We start from the raw sequence: 14,901 nt of genomic DNA, 5'->3' as shown, positions 1-14,901 counted from the left end.
CCGCGCTGTCTTGGTGGGGTATATGAAGGGGATGATCCGCGCTGTCTTGGTGGGGTATACGAATGGGATGAGTTTCATAGCAGGCGTGCTTCTGCTGTACAGAATTCTGAGGTTCCTTACTTCCTATGGTGTTTTCTCTGAACAAGAGGCCGATCAGGCAGACGATGCAGACACCAAGAAAATAAAGTTCGGCTTGACAGGCATTTCGAAGCTGCTGGTGCAGGGAGGAAATCAGCAATCATGTGGGCCGTTCCTGCTCCTGATAGCAAACAACGTCTACCTGGAAGCCTTTCAACATTTGCACGAATCTATCTTGGAGGGCTGCTACACATTTAACAAAGCTTATGGTACGAGTCCCTGGGAATATCTGGACCGCGATCCCCAAGCTAATCAGATTTTCAACAACGCCATGGTCGCTAATAGCAGCACTGTCATGGCTTCCGTGGCGAAGATGTATGAAGATGGGTTTAAGAGTATGGCGACGCTGGTAGACGTTGGAGGAGGTATGGGCTCTGCCTTGTCCATAATTGTGAAGGAACATTCACACATTCGTGGGATTAATCTCGATCTGCCTCATGTCATTGCCACTGCGCCTCCCATAACTGGTAATTAGATTTGTAATGTTGGTCACCATTAATATAATAAATTTGTTGATATATATAACATGATAGCAAGTTGATGATGATTTATGCCTGGGAACGAGGGAGTGTTGCAGGGGTGGAGCATATGGAGGGAAATATGTTCGAGCACATACCTTCTGCCGATGCAGTCTTGATGAAGGTGACGATTTCATCTATGGTCTTCTGTTTGCATAAGAAATTTACTGCAGTGGATTTGTTGAGGGCTAATAATATTCTATTGTCATTTACTGCAGTGGATTATCCATGACTGGGGGACGAGGAGTGTGTGAAGTTGCTGAGAAGAAGCTATGAGGCAACGCCAGCGAAGGGAAAGGTGTTAATTGTGGAAGCCATTGTTGGTGGAGACAAAGAAGGTGAAAGCATGTCGAGGCGATTGGGATTGTTATATGATATAACGATGATGGTTTATACAGCTGGTGGGAAGGAGAGAACAGAGGAAGAATTCAAAGGACTGTTCGAGCGGGCAGGGTTCAAGAGGTACACCATCATCAAGTTACCTTTCCTTCAGTTGCTCATAGTGCTTTCCAAAGCCTAATAAGCGGTTGCGCTTCCGATTATCATTACAATAACGTTGGTTTTGCTGGGGTTGTTATCATGCAGTATATGACCTATGTTTTATGTGGTACGTCAATAGTTTGAATTTTTAAGGAAATAACGTTGGTTTTGCTGGGGTTGTTATCATGCAGTATATGACCTATGTTTTATGTGGTACGTCAATAGTTTGAATTTTTAAGGAGCTAAAGGATTTAGAGTGCGATTATTGCTATAATTAACGTTGGTTTTTCCTTGCAGTATAAGATCTATGTGATAGGCCAATAGTTTGAATTTTTAACGAGCAAAAGGATTTATATTGGGAGTAATCGGGATGGCTTCCACGATACTCTTAACTCAGAGATTTATAAGATTTGTTAAGGGTAGACATGGTTGAAATTATTGTGAGATTTTAAAGATATTTATCCATCATAAAAATAATTGAATATAATAATATTTTCATATCTGCCTATGTTAGTAGATATAATAATATTTTTACATCTGTGTCTATGTTGGTAGTGTAGTGTAATTAACGTTTATTTAAATTAGTCTGATTTTAATAAATTTAAAAAAATTCAATTATTTATTTTTTTATTAAAAAAATCAATTATTTATTTAAATTTATGTCAAGTTTAACTCAAATTTAAATAATAAATTAAATAATTTAAATATTATTTTTACTCTCTATAAATGTTTACGTACTCTGGAAAAGCCGTGGTCGCTTTCCCAGAGATTCATACCAAAGGATATGGCAACGTTACAATTATGATTCGATCCCACTATCTCGTCTTTGAGTTGTTGAAATAACAAGATTTAACGGGTATTTTTACTCTCTATAAATGTTTACTTACTCTGGAAAAGCCGTGGTCGCTTTCCCAGAGATTCATACCAAAGGAAACGACAACGTTACAATTATGATTCGATCCCACTATCTCATCTTGAGTTGTTGAATAACAAGATTTAACGGGTATTTTTACTCTCTATAAATGTTTACTTACTCTAGAAAAGCCGTGGTCGCTTTCCCAAAGATTCATACCAAAGGAAACGACAACGTTACAATTATGATTCGATCCCACTATCTCGTCTTGAGTTGTTGAATAACAAAATTTAACGTGTGTTGCTTGTGTTGCCAACTTTAGCGGTGGTTGCGGATGCAAAAGTCCAGTTCAAAGGTAATCCTTGTCTTTTTCTCTCCAATGACGGCTATCTCTCAAAAGAAAATGTGACACTAAATATTAGGAAGATAATAACTATTATTAATGGCAATATGAAATTATTTTGTTGTAGGAAACCTTAAAGTGGACTCATTTTGATGCGTCGTTGGAGAATTGTCTTTGTTATAAATATTAATTAATTACCACCTAATGTTACATTTTGTTATAAACCGTATTTATTATTTTTAAATCCGAACCCAAAATGTATTCGTGGTTGGAGATTTAAGTAGGTATAAAAAATTATCGGTAAATATTAATGATTATTTTTACGCCGTAAGGCGTTTCCATTTGAAATGGACTCTCCTGTGATCCGCGCTGTCTTGGTTATTCACCATTAGATTTAGTGTTAGACAATTAAAAACTTTACTACCGTTGATCTCATAACTGACTCTTGCCGCTCAATAACTGACTCCTGTGATCCGCGCTGTCTTGGTGGGGTATACGAAGGGGATGAGTTTCATAGCAGGCGTGCTTCTGCTGTACATGTCCGAGGAGAATGCATTTTGGGTGATGGTTGTGTTGCCTAAAGGCGGAGCGAATACTCCATTGATGTACATGTCTAAGGGTGGGGTATATGAAGGGGATGAGTTTCATAGTAGGCGTGCTTCTGCTATGCATGTCCGAGGAGAATGCATTGCGCATAGGTCTCTCCACAACGTGTTGAAGGCATATGCGGTGTATGACAGCGAGGTGGGGTATACGCAGGGGATGACTTTCATAGCAGGCGTGCTTCTGCTGTACATGTCTGAGGAAAATGTGTTTTGGGTGATGGAGGAGAATCTGTTTTGGGTGATCATGAGCTTTGCGTTGGTGGGTAATGGTCAATTACAAGTACAGGAAAATTTGAAATAATCGGCTGGTTACATGCATACAACTATGTTTCAGAAGGCCATAGGAATCCTTACGTCAAAACATTGAACATGTATATTTGGATGCATTCTTGATAAGCATAATTAAAAGGCTTCTTGAAAACGGTTAAAAGTGCTAATAGCATGATCTCAAGATTTTGCAATGCCATTGGATGTGGCAAAATATCCAACTAGTTTGGCAGAAAAGTTACAAGATTTTTAAGGGACACTGCGACTGCATCATGGTGAGCATGTGGAGGTCAAGGTTGTGGGGATTGTGGGTATCGGTGGAATTGGAAAGATAATGATGGCCAAAGAACTTTTTAATCGTAAGAGGTCAGATTATGATAGATCCTATTTTCTATTTGATGTGAGGGAAAATGAAAATAAAATGTCTCTAAACAATGTATAAAGCAAACTCATTAAGGACTTGAAGGATAGAGATATCAAAATTGAGAGGTGGGAAGAAGGCGTGGAGATACTTGAAAAGAATCTTTCAGCTTGTGAGGCACTCATAATATTACATTATGTAGGTCATGTGGACCAACTAGATCCTTTCTTGCCAATTAAGCATGTCCTTCACCCCAAGAGCTGGATTTTGGTTACGTTTAGGGTCAAGCATATCCTTAGAAGTGCAGGAATTGCAAAGTCGTCAATTTATCAGTTACCAGGCCTCAATATAGCACACTCCCAAGAGCTGTTTTGCTTGCATGCCTTTTTCCAGCCATATCCACTACCAAGATTTGAAAATATTGTAGATGGGTTTTTAAAGGTATGCCATGGTTTGCCTCTATCATTGAAAGTTTTTGGGTCGCTTGTTTGTGGACATGACAAACTTTACTGGTAAGAGCAACTGAATGGACTTCACCAAATATTACCTCCAGAGATAGAAAGGAGCCTTAAAATTAGTTACGACTCTCTCAATCATGAGTAGCGGCAAATATTTTTCGATATCGCCTATTTTTCGATAGGAAAAGAGAAGGATACATGGGTAAGAATATGGAGGGGTTCGGGATGGAATGGTTTGGTAGGGTTTCAAAATCTTCTCAACAAGTGTCTTGTCGAGTTGGACGATGAAAATAGAATAAGAATGCATGATCACCTCATAGATTTGGGAAGAGCTATTGTGGATTGTCCAGAATTATTACCGCATTGGCTTTGGCGACCGATAAAGAATCTTCATCTTCATGAGTTGTTGCAACAATCATCCTCTATAAGTGTTTGAGCCATCCTAATTGTTGAATGTCTAAAGAACTTTCGGTATTTTGTATTCAAAACAGTCTGCCACACATTATGTTAATAATAGTTTATTGTTTTCAAACCACAAACAGGTGATAACAGAAGTGCGTGGATTTGGGATGGCTCCTTGGTACACCTTTATTGGGAAGGATGAAGATTAGGAAGTGTTCCATTCAGAATTATAATTTCCCTTGAATACAAGTTCCAGTCAAGAGGTCTGCGGAATCAGGAAATTGCAACTTCTTGAAGTTGAAGGCAACTTTGAAAGCATCTTGACTTCGGTGTGGTCACCAAAACTCATATGGCTTCATTGGAATGTGTCGAACTACTCATCACTACCTTCTTGAATTCCATTGTGCGATTTAAGAGTTTTAGAAGTGTTCGGTTGGGAATTGAAAAGATTGTGGCAATCTCGATCTGAGGTACGTACATATAGATGCAACAATTTGCAGAGCAAGAATTCTCCTATCTTTTCAATTTCTTATATAATCGAAACGTACTTAACATTGCAGGCACCTCTCCACTTGCGGCAATTAAATATTGAAGCTCCAATTTCCGAGTTTCCAAAGTCATTAAGGTCGCTGAAGCACCTAGAAAAGATTGTACTGAATTGTCCGCGATTGTTGACATACGCAGATGTAGCAATGCTATCAGAAGAATTTTGTTATTTGAGCTCCTTGAGATGTCTAACCCTCATAGGGTGCCCGAAATTGCAGCTTCTTCCAATTTTATTTGGGAATCTAAGAAAGCTCGAATACTTCCATCTGTCCAAGTGCAGTAGTTTGGAAATGCTTCCAGATTCTTTTAGTAATCTAACAAATCTTCAACACATCAATCTGACAGACTGTGGAAGTTTGAAAATGCTCCCAAATTCCTTTGGGAATCTGGTAAATCTCCAACACGCCAATATTTCTAAGTGCATCAATTTGGAGATGATTCCAAATTCCTTTGGGAATCTAGCAACTCTCCAACATATCAATCTCACACTGTGCGGAAGTTTGAAGATGCTTCCAGATTTGTTTCAAAATCTGAGAAATCTCCAAACCATGAATTTGACATTGTGCAAAAGTTTGAAGATGCTTCCAAGTTCCTTCGAAAATTTAAAAAATATTCAATACATCAATATTTCTAGGTGTAAATGTCTCGAAATGCTTCCAAGCTTTCAGGGAAATCTATTGCAACTTAGACATCTACATTTGGGTGATTGTTTGAATTTGACTCTTTCCACACTTGGAGATATCACCACTCTTGAATGTTTAGATCTATCAGGTTGCCTCCAAATGGAGTTATTGCCTTCCCAGGTTGAAAGTCAATCGTCTTTGAAAAAGTTAAATTTGTTCCGTACAAACATCAAATATTTACCTAGTACTATTGTGTGCCTGAGCAATTTGGAACTTCTGATGTTAGGTAGCCCTTTTTGTTGGGAGCGTTTCCATCTTTGTTCGAACTGACTAAGTGTTTATTGCAAACATTGCAATTTTTCAACAAAATGTCAAGAATGTTATTGTAGTAAAGGTGTTTTCACATCCACTACTTCAGAAGCAGGTGGTGGGTGCTGATTTTCTTCTCCTTCTGCTGTGATGGCTATATCTGCTTCTTCTTCAGAAGATATTTTGATCTGGGTAGCATCATCTTGGCTTTTTCCCCACAGAAAGGGTAGAGACCAATGAATATAAGAATCACACCCATCAAACTGTTCTAGTGTAGGAAAATCAAGCATTTCAATTAATTAATCTTGTAAATTTTAATTTTGTAAATTTGTAGGCAAAATGAGAGAAGAAATGATAAATTTAATGTAAATTGTTAGGGTAGTTCTGGTAAACTTGATTTAGTCGAGTTATAAGTAGTTTTCTGGCTCCAACCTGTGGTTTGGCCCATGATATTCTTGTGGAATATAACCTATTTAAAAGCCAAAAGCCTCCATGTTAATTTATTTCACTTATGGAGTCTTTCTGTTTTTCAACAGGCTATATTCCACATGAATACCATAGACAAAATTATGGGTTCTCATGAACCCCAAAATAGTTGATGACTTTACCTAATCAAATTTACTTGAACCACTCTAATAGAAATTGAAGACTTAAGAATATACTATATTCCATATGAATACCATGGACAAAACCATAGATTCTCATTAGCCCAAAAACAACTAATAACTTTATCTAATCAAGTTTAATTTTACCTGAACCACTCTAACACAAATTGAATATTGGAGTATATAAAAAACCACCGAATTGAATATTTGAGAATATAACAAACCACCCGCCTTCCCAAACGCAACGTGTCTCCCAGAACTATAGATGATAAAATTGCTGAGCACACGGTAGACATTGGGTTGAATATTGTAATGAATACTGGCCCTTGTTTCCACAAACACCATAACTGTAATGGAAATGCCATTGCATTGAATATGATTCCCTGCCAAATTGAATTAATCTTCCACAAATCAGCTTAACCACCTAACAAAAATTTAAGTTATTCATGGCTGGGAAAATTGAGGAAGAACATCATTCATGTATGTAGACTTACTGTAGTGAACACAGTCAAAATATTAGCCCTATCCAGTATCTATGATGTTGGAATGATGCCCCTGTCAAGAATGGCTAGTAGGAGAGCAGTTTGGATGGAGCCTAGAATGACAGTAATTGATGTAAGGGATAGTGTGGCTGGAAACTTCTTCATTGTCTCAACATGCACATGAAATTATAATCATATATTTGATTGGGTGGGGAGCTTTGAAACTTCTAAATACAGAAAAGGGTTATAATTGGGTATCAATTTAATATGCAAGGTGGTAGGGAGACCTGCAATATCATGGTAGTGGATAACATTATCACTGCTGAGATAAGGTAAATACACCCTCTAATCTGGTTGCCTGAATCTCCCTCGTGTAGAATGGTTTCCACTAGGTGTATTGTATTAGTGTTGGAAACTGATGTTGATTGTCCCCACAGAGGCCAGAGTTGGGCTAGAGTAGGACCTTGAAGGAAACTCATAGCCATTGCACAAATTTACTTGAACCACTCTAATAGAAATTGAAGACTATATTCCATATGAATACCATGGACAAAACCATAGATTCTCATTAGCCCAAAAACAACTAATAACTTTATCTAATCAAGTTTAATTTTACCTGAACCACTCTAACACAAATTGAATATTGGAGTATATAAAAAACCACCGAATTGAATATTTGAGAATATAACAAACCACCCACCTTCCCAAACGCAACGTGTCTCCCAGAACTATAGATGATAAAATTGCTGAGCACACGGTAGACACTGGGTTGAATACTGTAATGAATACTGGCCCTTGTTTCCACAAACACCATAACTGTAATGGAAATGCCATTGCATTGAATATGATTCCCTGCCAAATTGAATTAATCTTCCACAAATCAGCTTAACCACCTAACAAAAATTTAAGTTATTCATGGCTGGGAAAATTGAGGAAGAACATCATTCATGTATGTAGACTTACTGTAGTGAACACAGTCAAAATATTAGCCCTATCCAGTATCTATGATGTTGGAATGATGCCCCTCTCAAGAATGGCTATTAGGAGAGCAGTTTGGATGGAGCCTAGAATGACAGTAATTGATGTAAGGGATAGTGTGGCTGGAAACTTCTTCATTGTCTCAACATGCACATGAAATTATAATCATATATTTGATTGGGTGGGGAGCTTTGAAACTTCTAAATGCAGAAAAGGGTTATAATTGGGTATCAATTTAATATGCAAGGTGGTAGGGAGACCTGCAATATCATGGTAGTGGATAACATTATCACTGCTAAGATAAGGTAAATACACCCTCTAATCTGGTTGCCTGAATCTCCCTCATGTAGAATGGTTTCCGCTAGGTGTACTGTATTAGTGTTGGAAACTGATGTTGATTGTCCCCACAGAGGCCAGAGTTGGGCTAGAGTAGGACCTTGAAGGAAACTCATAGCCATTGCTCCACCCACAAAAATTACAGTTCCCAGAATTTTGGCTCTGTTGCGAATACACATAACGTCTACTTTCTCCATCCTACATATTTGACACTCACATTAGATTTTGGTCACAATAAATCTAAATGATATAATTAACTCCAAATGAATGCATCATATAGTTGAGCAATTGTAAGCTCAAAATAATTTTTTGACCATTAGTAACCTAAATCAAAATAAATTGTTCAGAGTTTCATTTCATTAACCTAAATGAAAGAATCTCCTCCAAATTTCAACTATGTGAACAGTTATAATATCCTTCTAGTTTAAACAGTTATAAGATAAACAATAGAAAATCTTTTAGCTTTTTAATAACTTCAACTACATGTAACTTCAATCATTAACATTCACTACCAAAATACAAACAATTTATATTTCATTAATCACACATTCAAATGATTAACCACACATTCAAAGTGAGTGTTGAGTTCTTGATTAACCACACATTCAAAGCACATTCATGCATCCACACATTCAAATGATTAACAACACATTCAAAGTGAGTGTTGAGTACCTGATTAACCACACATTCATGCAAACAATTCATATCTGATTAACCACACATTCAAAGCACATTCATGCAAACGATTCATATTTGATTAACCACACATTCAAAGAACATTCATGCTAATTAGCCACACATTCAAAGCACATTCATGCAAATGATTCATCACTCAATGCAGAGTTAAGGTTTATAGCCACTCACTTATGGATCAAAAGCATGATGAATTAGTAAACTCTTAGCTGTTGGATGTAAAAAACAGGATTCAAGTCTATTCTACATGTTAATGGGTATTTCTATCAATCCAATACGATGAAGTTTATAAACACCACTAATGGATCAAAATCAGTTACACATGCCAAGGGGAATCAAGTGCCATATATTTCAACTCAAAATCTCTGATCAACAAACTTTGTATTTCAGAGCTTTTCAACTGCAACTAGGAAAAGCTGCTATAGTAGAAAATATTTCCCCTCTTTATATTTGGTGACTCACTACAGCATAAAGAGCAAACTCCATTGTTGTTGCAGGGCTTCAAATCTGGGGAAAAGAGTTAGACAAATGAGCAAATGATTTGGACAACAGATCTATGGATCCCATGCTTTCATCCATAATGATTTAATTTCTGCATCACTGAATTTGTAATGAAAGAAACTCAAGCCCATTTGATCTGCAAGTCATTCATTGTGCTCTCAAACGATTTGCAGTCGCGAGAGAAGAGGAAGAGGAAACAACAGAGTGGTTGAATGATTTAGGGGATCCTAACACTGATCTGATGGATTGGGCGAGGGAAGAGGCAATGGCTGCCTTCACCTGCCCCCTTTTGGGGATGTTCCTCCTCGAACGAGTAACAGTAGTTGTAGGCATCTTGGTATTTATTTTTTGGACTGAATTCAATGGTTTAAGCGATTAAGGAAGATAACAGGCAGTGAATACTTGAAATATTGAATGAACGAAGTACAAAAGCAAGGCAGAGAGGGTTTAGAGAAATGAGATGATAACGAGTATTTAAGCCTTTTTTAGACTTTACCCTACTCTGCTAACTAGCACACCCTTCACATGCTAGGCTGTATTACAAATAAGTCAGAGTGCAGAGGATAAATTGAGGAAGTAGTCTGCAATCCCTTGGCGACTGTTTTTAGCTCTGATTATTCCGTTCATGAAATAAACTAGCATATATTTAGATTTATTAACACTGAGAATATTATTCAATGACATTGAATATTGACCTCATTTTATTTAATAATCATGGACATCTTTCCCAGGCTTGTTATAGAGCAGCTACCTTTTTTGTGTACAATGTTAAAGAAAATGCAGATTACTTTGCAAAAACACTCAAATTGCATGAATTTTAATTCACAAAAGACCAAACCTTTTTTATGTACAATGTTAAAGAAAATGCAGATTACTTTGCAAAAACACTCAAATTGCATGAATTTTAATTCACAAAAGACCAAAACCTCTGTTATTTTAGTAGTAAGTTCAATCCAAGTAAAACCTAGATTTATTACCAATCCAACCTGGGCTATAATTAGCACAAACTCATCTGAGGGTTTAGGGAATCTGAAGTTGATGTCACACTTGGGTTTGAATGGGCTTGTAATAATGTCTATATATTCAATGCACCTTTATATACAATCTAGATTCCATACATCATTACATAGGCACATTCCTATAAAAGATTTCAAATCTCATTTCCCCTCCAAACTTTAGACTGCGCCTTGTTTCTCTCCCTTGTAACTTCATTTCCATTCATTCCAATTTCATTTTAACACAACTCACATGCAAAATATTACAAATAAATTTCCACACTTAATTTACATATTACAAATCCTAACAAAATATACATTTTGCAGGTTCATTACTGCTTCTTCAGGTCTTCGATGCCTCCAACAAATTTCGATGCAACTTCAAATATGGAATGACAACCACAATGTTCTTCAGAATATTATATTTCTTCTCTAACCTCTTTCGTTACAATTTACTACTTGTATTTTCCAACTGAAACTTGAAAAATGATGTTTCAAGATGAAATACCATTATGATAGTTTATGTCTTTACAACCAATTCATTATCAACGGGTTTTAACATATTTAAAAAAAAAAAAAGCAATTTATTTTAATGAATATAATACATGTTTTAAATATATCTTGATATTAATTAAAATTTTCGTTTAAATAATGGTTTCTTAAATAACCCTATCCAAATCGATATGGATACCCAGTTGTTGTTCACTTGGATTCATTTGTTTACCTTCACCTTCAACTAGGCAATCTTTATCCAGATACAAAGGTGTTTAAAGAACTTCAATGGCTATTTATGACTATTTTTATTCCATTTTATAGCCACTTTAACCCCCGAATAGGGTTTTAGGCATGGCTTCCTCAATTGAAACTCATTATCATCAACCTGTTCACGTGGATTCATTTGTTTACCTTCACCTTCAACTAGGAAATCTTTATCCAGATACAAAGGTATTTAAGCAATTTCAATGGCTATTTATGACGATTTTTATTCCATTTTATAGCCACTTTAACCCCAAAATAGGGTTTTAAGCACGGCTTCCTCAATTGAAACTCATTATCATCGACCATTTCTTTCAAAAATGCCCATTCACATTTCAATATTCCTCCACACTATATGCCTTACGGCGTTTCCTTTGCAACATTAGGTGCAAATGCTAATTTATATGTAGAGAGAAAAATATATTAAATAATTATATATAAATATATACAACTTAATGTATAACATATGGCATATATGTACTAATAAATTCCTTACAAATTTTTGCAATTTAAAAAATTTTAGTTCTTTTAGTTAGTACGGAATTTATAAATTTACGAGTACCAAATGAATAAAAGTTTGTTTGTGTTACTGATCGCTATGCTTGTTTTTATCCTTCCAAGTTAGATCAGAGTTTCTGCCAAAGATGTACTGATCAGAAATATATTTATATGATTGATTGTGAATGAACTTGTCAAATATATCACAAACTGCCAAAACAATTTGTTACAGTGACATCTCGTGATAGCAGAGTGAACACAAGTTGGGTTCGATTACAACCTACACTAAGAGGGGTATGAAGTTTGGTACAGAGCTGATGATGATCATGAGATGAGAGGACCTCCCTTGAGGTATTCAGTCAAGGCCAGCGCAACGAGGCCAATCATGGCAAAACGCCCATTCAACATCTCTGCCCCAGAAGACATTATTTCCTGTGATTTGCTCTCTTTGGACACTCCCTTGAACATGGGTATCACAGAAGCAAGCGTGAAGAGAACCGCGCTTCCAATAAACAGTGGAACTCCTCCGCTGGCCAGTTGGGCGGCGAGGTCTTTCCCGCTCGCTATCTCCACACCGACAGCTGAGACGAATCCGAGCATGGCGAGTCTCCCATTTATGGTTTCTGGGGCTGGCCCACTGAAAGCAAACACGTCCTTAAAGTTTGTGCTCACCTGCATTATTATTTATGTCAATTCAGTTCAGTGCAGTGCATGTTAATGTAAAAATTGGCGCTTGCATAATCGCTTACCGTCTCAGGAGGGGTAGAAGGTGATCGCATTGACTCCGGCTGTGGATCCACATGAACCAAATTAAGTTATATATAGAATAACATAAAACCTTCTATTCGTGGATACGGAAACAGCGACAGAATTACTAACCCCCCCTGCCATGCATTTTACTCGAAGCTGCCTGCTGGTTGTTGACCTTTCCGCTGGCCTCCGTTGCAGGAGCGATGCTCCATTCATCGCCATTACTGATGCATTTACAGCGGCCATGATCGCAATATAATAATGAACACTATGTATGAGAACGAATCTACTTTATATGGACTTTGAGAACAAGAAGATAATGAACATATGAAACAACTAAAGAAGAATAGCCACTATTGATCTGTTATGAGACTCCAGGGCTGGTTATTGTGTTATATATAAGGATGTGGAGGCCATACGGAGAAATCTACCGTCATTCATTGAACGGTAAACGCTTAGCCAAGTCGAGGCTTCTCTTCCTCGGACTATGTTTCCACGTGGTTGGATAAAAATTGAGACGTAGATCCTCGAACAACCGGCGGACCGCACTTTGAAATAGTAGAGGGCATCACCATCACCATAGATTATTCAACCTGTAGTAAGTCTCAACTTCGTGCTAGAATTTAGGAGTTAGTGCAAATCACGTTTTGAACCATTTCTATCTTCGTCTGTCCTTTTTTTTATAAAGGGTTATTGTAACAGGTGGGAGTAGGCTTTGAATGTCCATAGGGAGTGGGCATTTTAATTAGTTAATAAAGGTTTAAAAAACATAAGGATTTTCTATAATTAGATTAATTAGTTAGTTTAAAGAATTTTACTTATGGTTTATAAATGCAGTTTATTATCCAACTTTTCTCACATTTGAATATGTTTTTAAAATTTTACAAAGTTTATGTAATAATAAGTTTATACATGAGCATTATAAATCTTATTTCTTTCTCACTTATTTTGTTGTGTATTATGGAGAAGGGTACAATGGAGGAATTGGCCTAATGGGTGATGTATGTAGGTTTATTTGGCTTGGAATTAAGATGAAAATTGCAGTATTTACATTCTTCTAGATGCAAGCTCCTTGTCCAATAGCAATGGACGCAACTGTGCAATTATTTGGCTAGAGTTGGACTATGTCTATGTTATCCATCTTTGTAGTAATTTTTTAATAAAGATATTTGATAATTTTAAATAATATTTTCCTCTCTAAAATGCAATAAAATATTCCTAGCGGTTAGATCTTGGTTTATTCCAACATTTTTTATTATTATAATCTAGATCTATCATAATATTTTGTTATAAATAATATGGTTTTCTCCTCATTCTTCACCATGACTATTCTCATCGTCCTAGTTATCGCCTTGTGAGATTTGAGCTCCCATCTTTAGTTCAGGTCATCACCGTTTCTTCTTACCCATTACATACACTTTGAGAGACAATGAGTTAAATCGATCGCTGAAGCATAGGGTACAAAGGACTCATCCGAAAGAGGGGGATCTCTAGATCCAAGTCTATACATTCTCTTCACATGTATAAACATTTATTTTTCAATAATAGAATCAAAGTTCTGCTATTTCCATTGGATTCTCAATATATCATTTTATGGTACATGTTCATTTATATTTGGATATTATTTGTTGTAGGGTTTTGATATTTTATTTTTCAGATCTAAAGAGAAATGAAAACCATTCATTTTTGTTGTTAGGGTTATATGTCACGATTAACATAAGTGAAGGATTTTGGTGCAACTTCCAAGAAACTTCATACTAACAAATGACAATTCGAGTAGCTTAAAAATCTAGAACCCTAGTGAATGTTGTTTCGACATTTTTTTTAGCAATTTTCAGGATTTTTTTATTTCTCTCAATTTTCACTTCTTTTTTTGGAGTTTTACTCTTCGATTGAAGAATATTTGTTCTGTTGGGTTTCCTTGTCTTTTTTGTAGGTCACATGTACCATTCGTGCAAGAGATGACACTGTTTGCAATAAATTTACGAAGAAATTCCTTTGGGGATGGAGCACAATTTTTTTGACAAAATATTGCACCCCATACAGACCTTTTGAGCTGTTTTATGCTTGAGGACACATTAAACATGTCAAAACTTGTGCCCCCTATTTCTACAATTTTTTTTCATAATTTTGGCAACAGTTATGCACATGTGTCAGGAAGGGTTTCTTCTTGTTCCCTTTCACTCCTAGGCCTAGAGTCTCTTAGTATGTTTTCTCATTTCGAGGAAGGGAAAATCCCCTTAGGGTTTAGAGTACACCTCTACCATTTTGGAGACAATTTGTTCAGTTGAGGAATCTAGTGCGCAGAACATTTAGCCATTGTTTTCCAACATTGTTGCCATCATTTTGTAGTCATTTTTAGGTAATTTTTAGAATGATTTGTTTCCTTTTGAGACATGTGTTG

The 14,901-nt window shown here is 36.5% G+C and overlaps 1 protein-coding gene and 1 pseudogene across 2 annotated transcripts; one reads left to right on the top strand and one right to left on the bottom strand.

Moving 5' to 3' along the window:
- The first annotated feature begins 22 nt into the window (after positions 1 to 22).
- On the top strand, positions 23 to 1,225 carry LOC149171533 (caffeic acid 3-O-methyltransferase 3 pseudogene; annotated as a pseudogene). The gene is made up of 3 exons (XR_016259245.1): positions 23 to 605; positions 716 to 780; positions 875 to 1,225. The product of XR_016259245.1 is annotated as a caffeic acid 3-O-methyltransferase 3 pseudogene (transcript).
- A 10,787-nt stretch (positions 1,226 to 12,012) lies between these two features.
- LOC149171532 (early light-induced protein 1, chloroplastic-like) lies at positions 12,013 to 12,845 on the bottom strand. Its single transcript, XM_089427488.1, has 3 exons — positions 12,627 to 12,845; positions 12,497 to 12,535; positions 12,013 to 12,419 (listed from the first exon to the last, which is right to left on the bottom strand). The coding sequence occupies exons 1-3, from the start codon at positions 12,741 to 12,743 to the stop codon at positions 12,072 to 12,074; spliced, it is 504 nt and encodes a 167-aa protein (XP_089283614.1). The 5' UTR covers positions 12,744 to 12,845; the 3' UTR covers positions 12,013 to 12,071.
- Between the last annotated feature and the right edge of the window lie 2,056 nt (positions 12,846 to 14,901).

This window comes from Pinus tabuliformis, chromosome 4_2 (genome assembly GCF_031772625.1).
Source record: "Pinus tabuliformis cultivar Carrire ecotype Pingquan chromosome 4_2, CPIR1, whole genome shotgun sequence".
Lineage (NCBI taxonomy): Eukaryota > Viridiplantae > Streptophyta > Pinopsida > Pinales > Pinaceae > Pinus > Pinus tabuliformis.
This window is presented reverse-complemented; position numbering and strand designations above follow the sequence as displayed.

Bases quoted from the DNA above. Each gene is read 5' to 3' on its own strand.
- LOC149171532 (XM_089427488.1), bottom strand. From the start codon at position 12,743: ATGGCCGCTGTAAATGCATCAGTAATGGCGATGAATGGAGCATCGCTC. The intron at 12,536-12,626 runs GTTAGTAATTCT...GTGGATCCACAG, and splicing joins TAAAATGCATGGCAGGGGGG to CCGGAGTCAATGCGATCACC. The intron at 12,420-12,496 runs GTAAGCGATTAT...ATAATAATGCAG, and splicing joins CTTCTACCCCTCCTGAGACG to GTGAGCACAAACTTTAAGGA.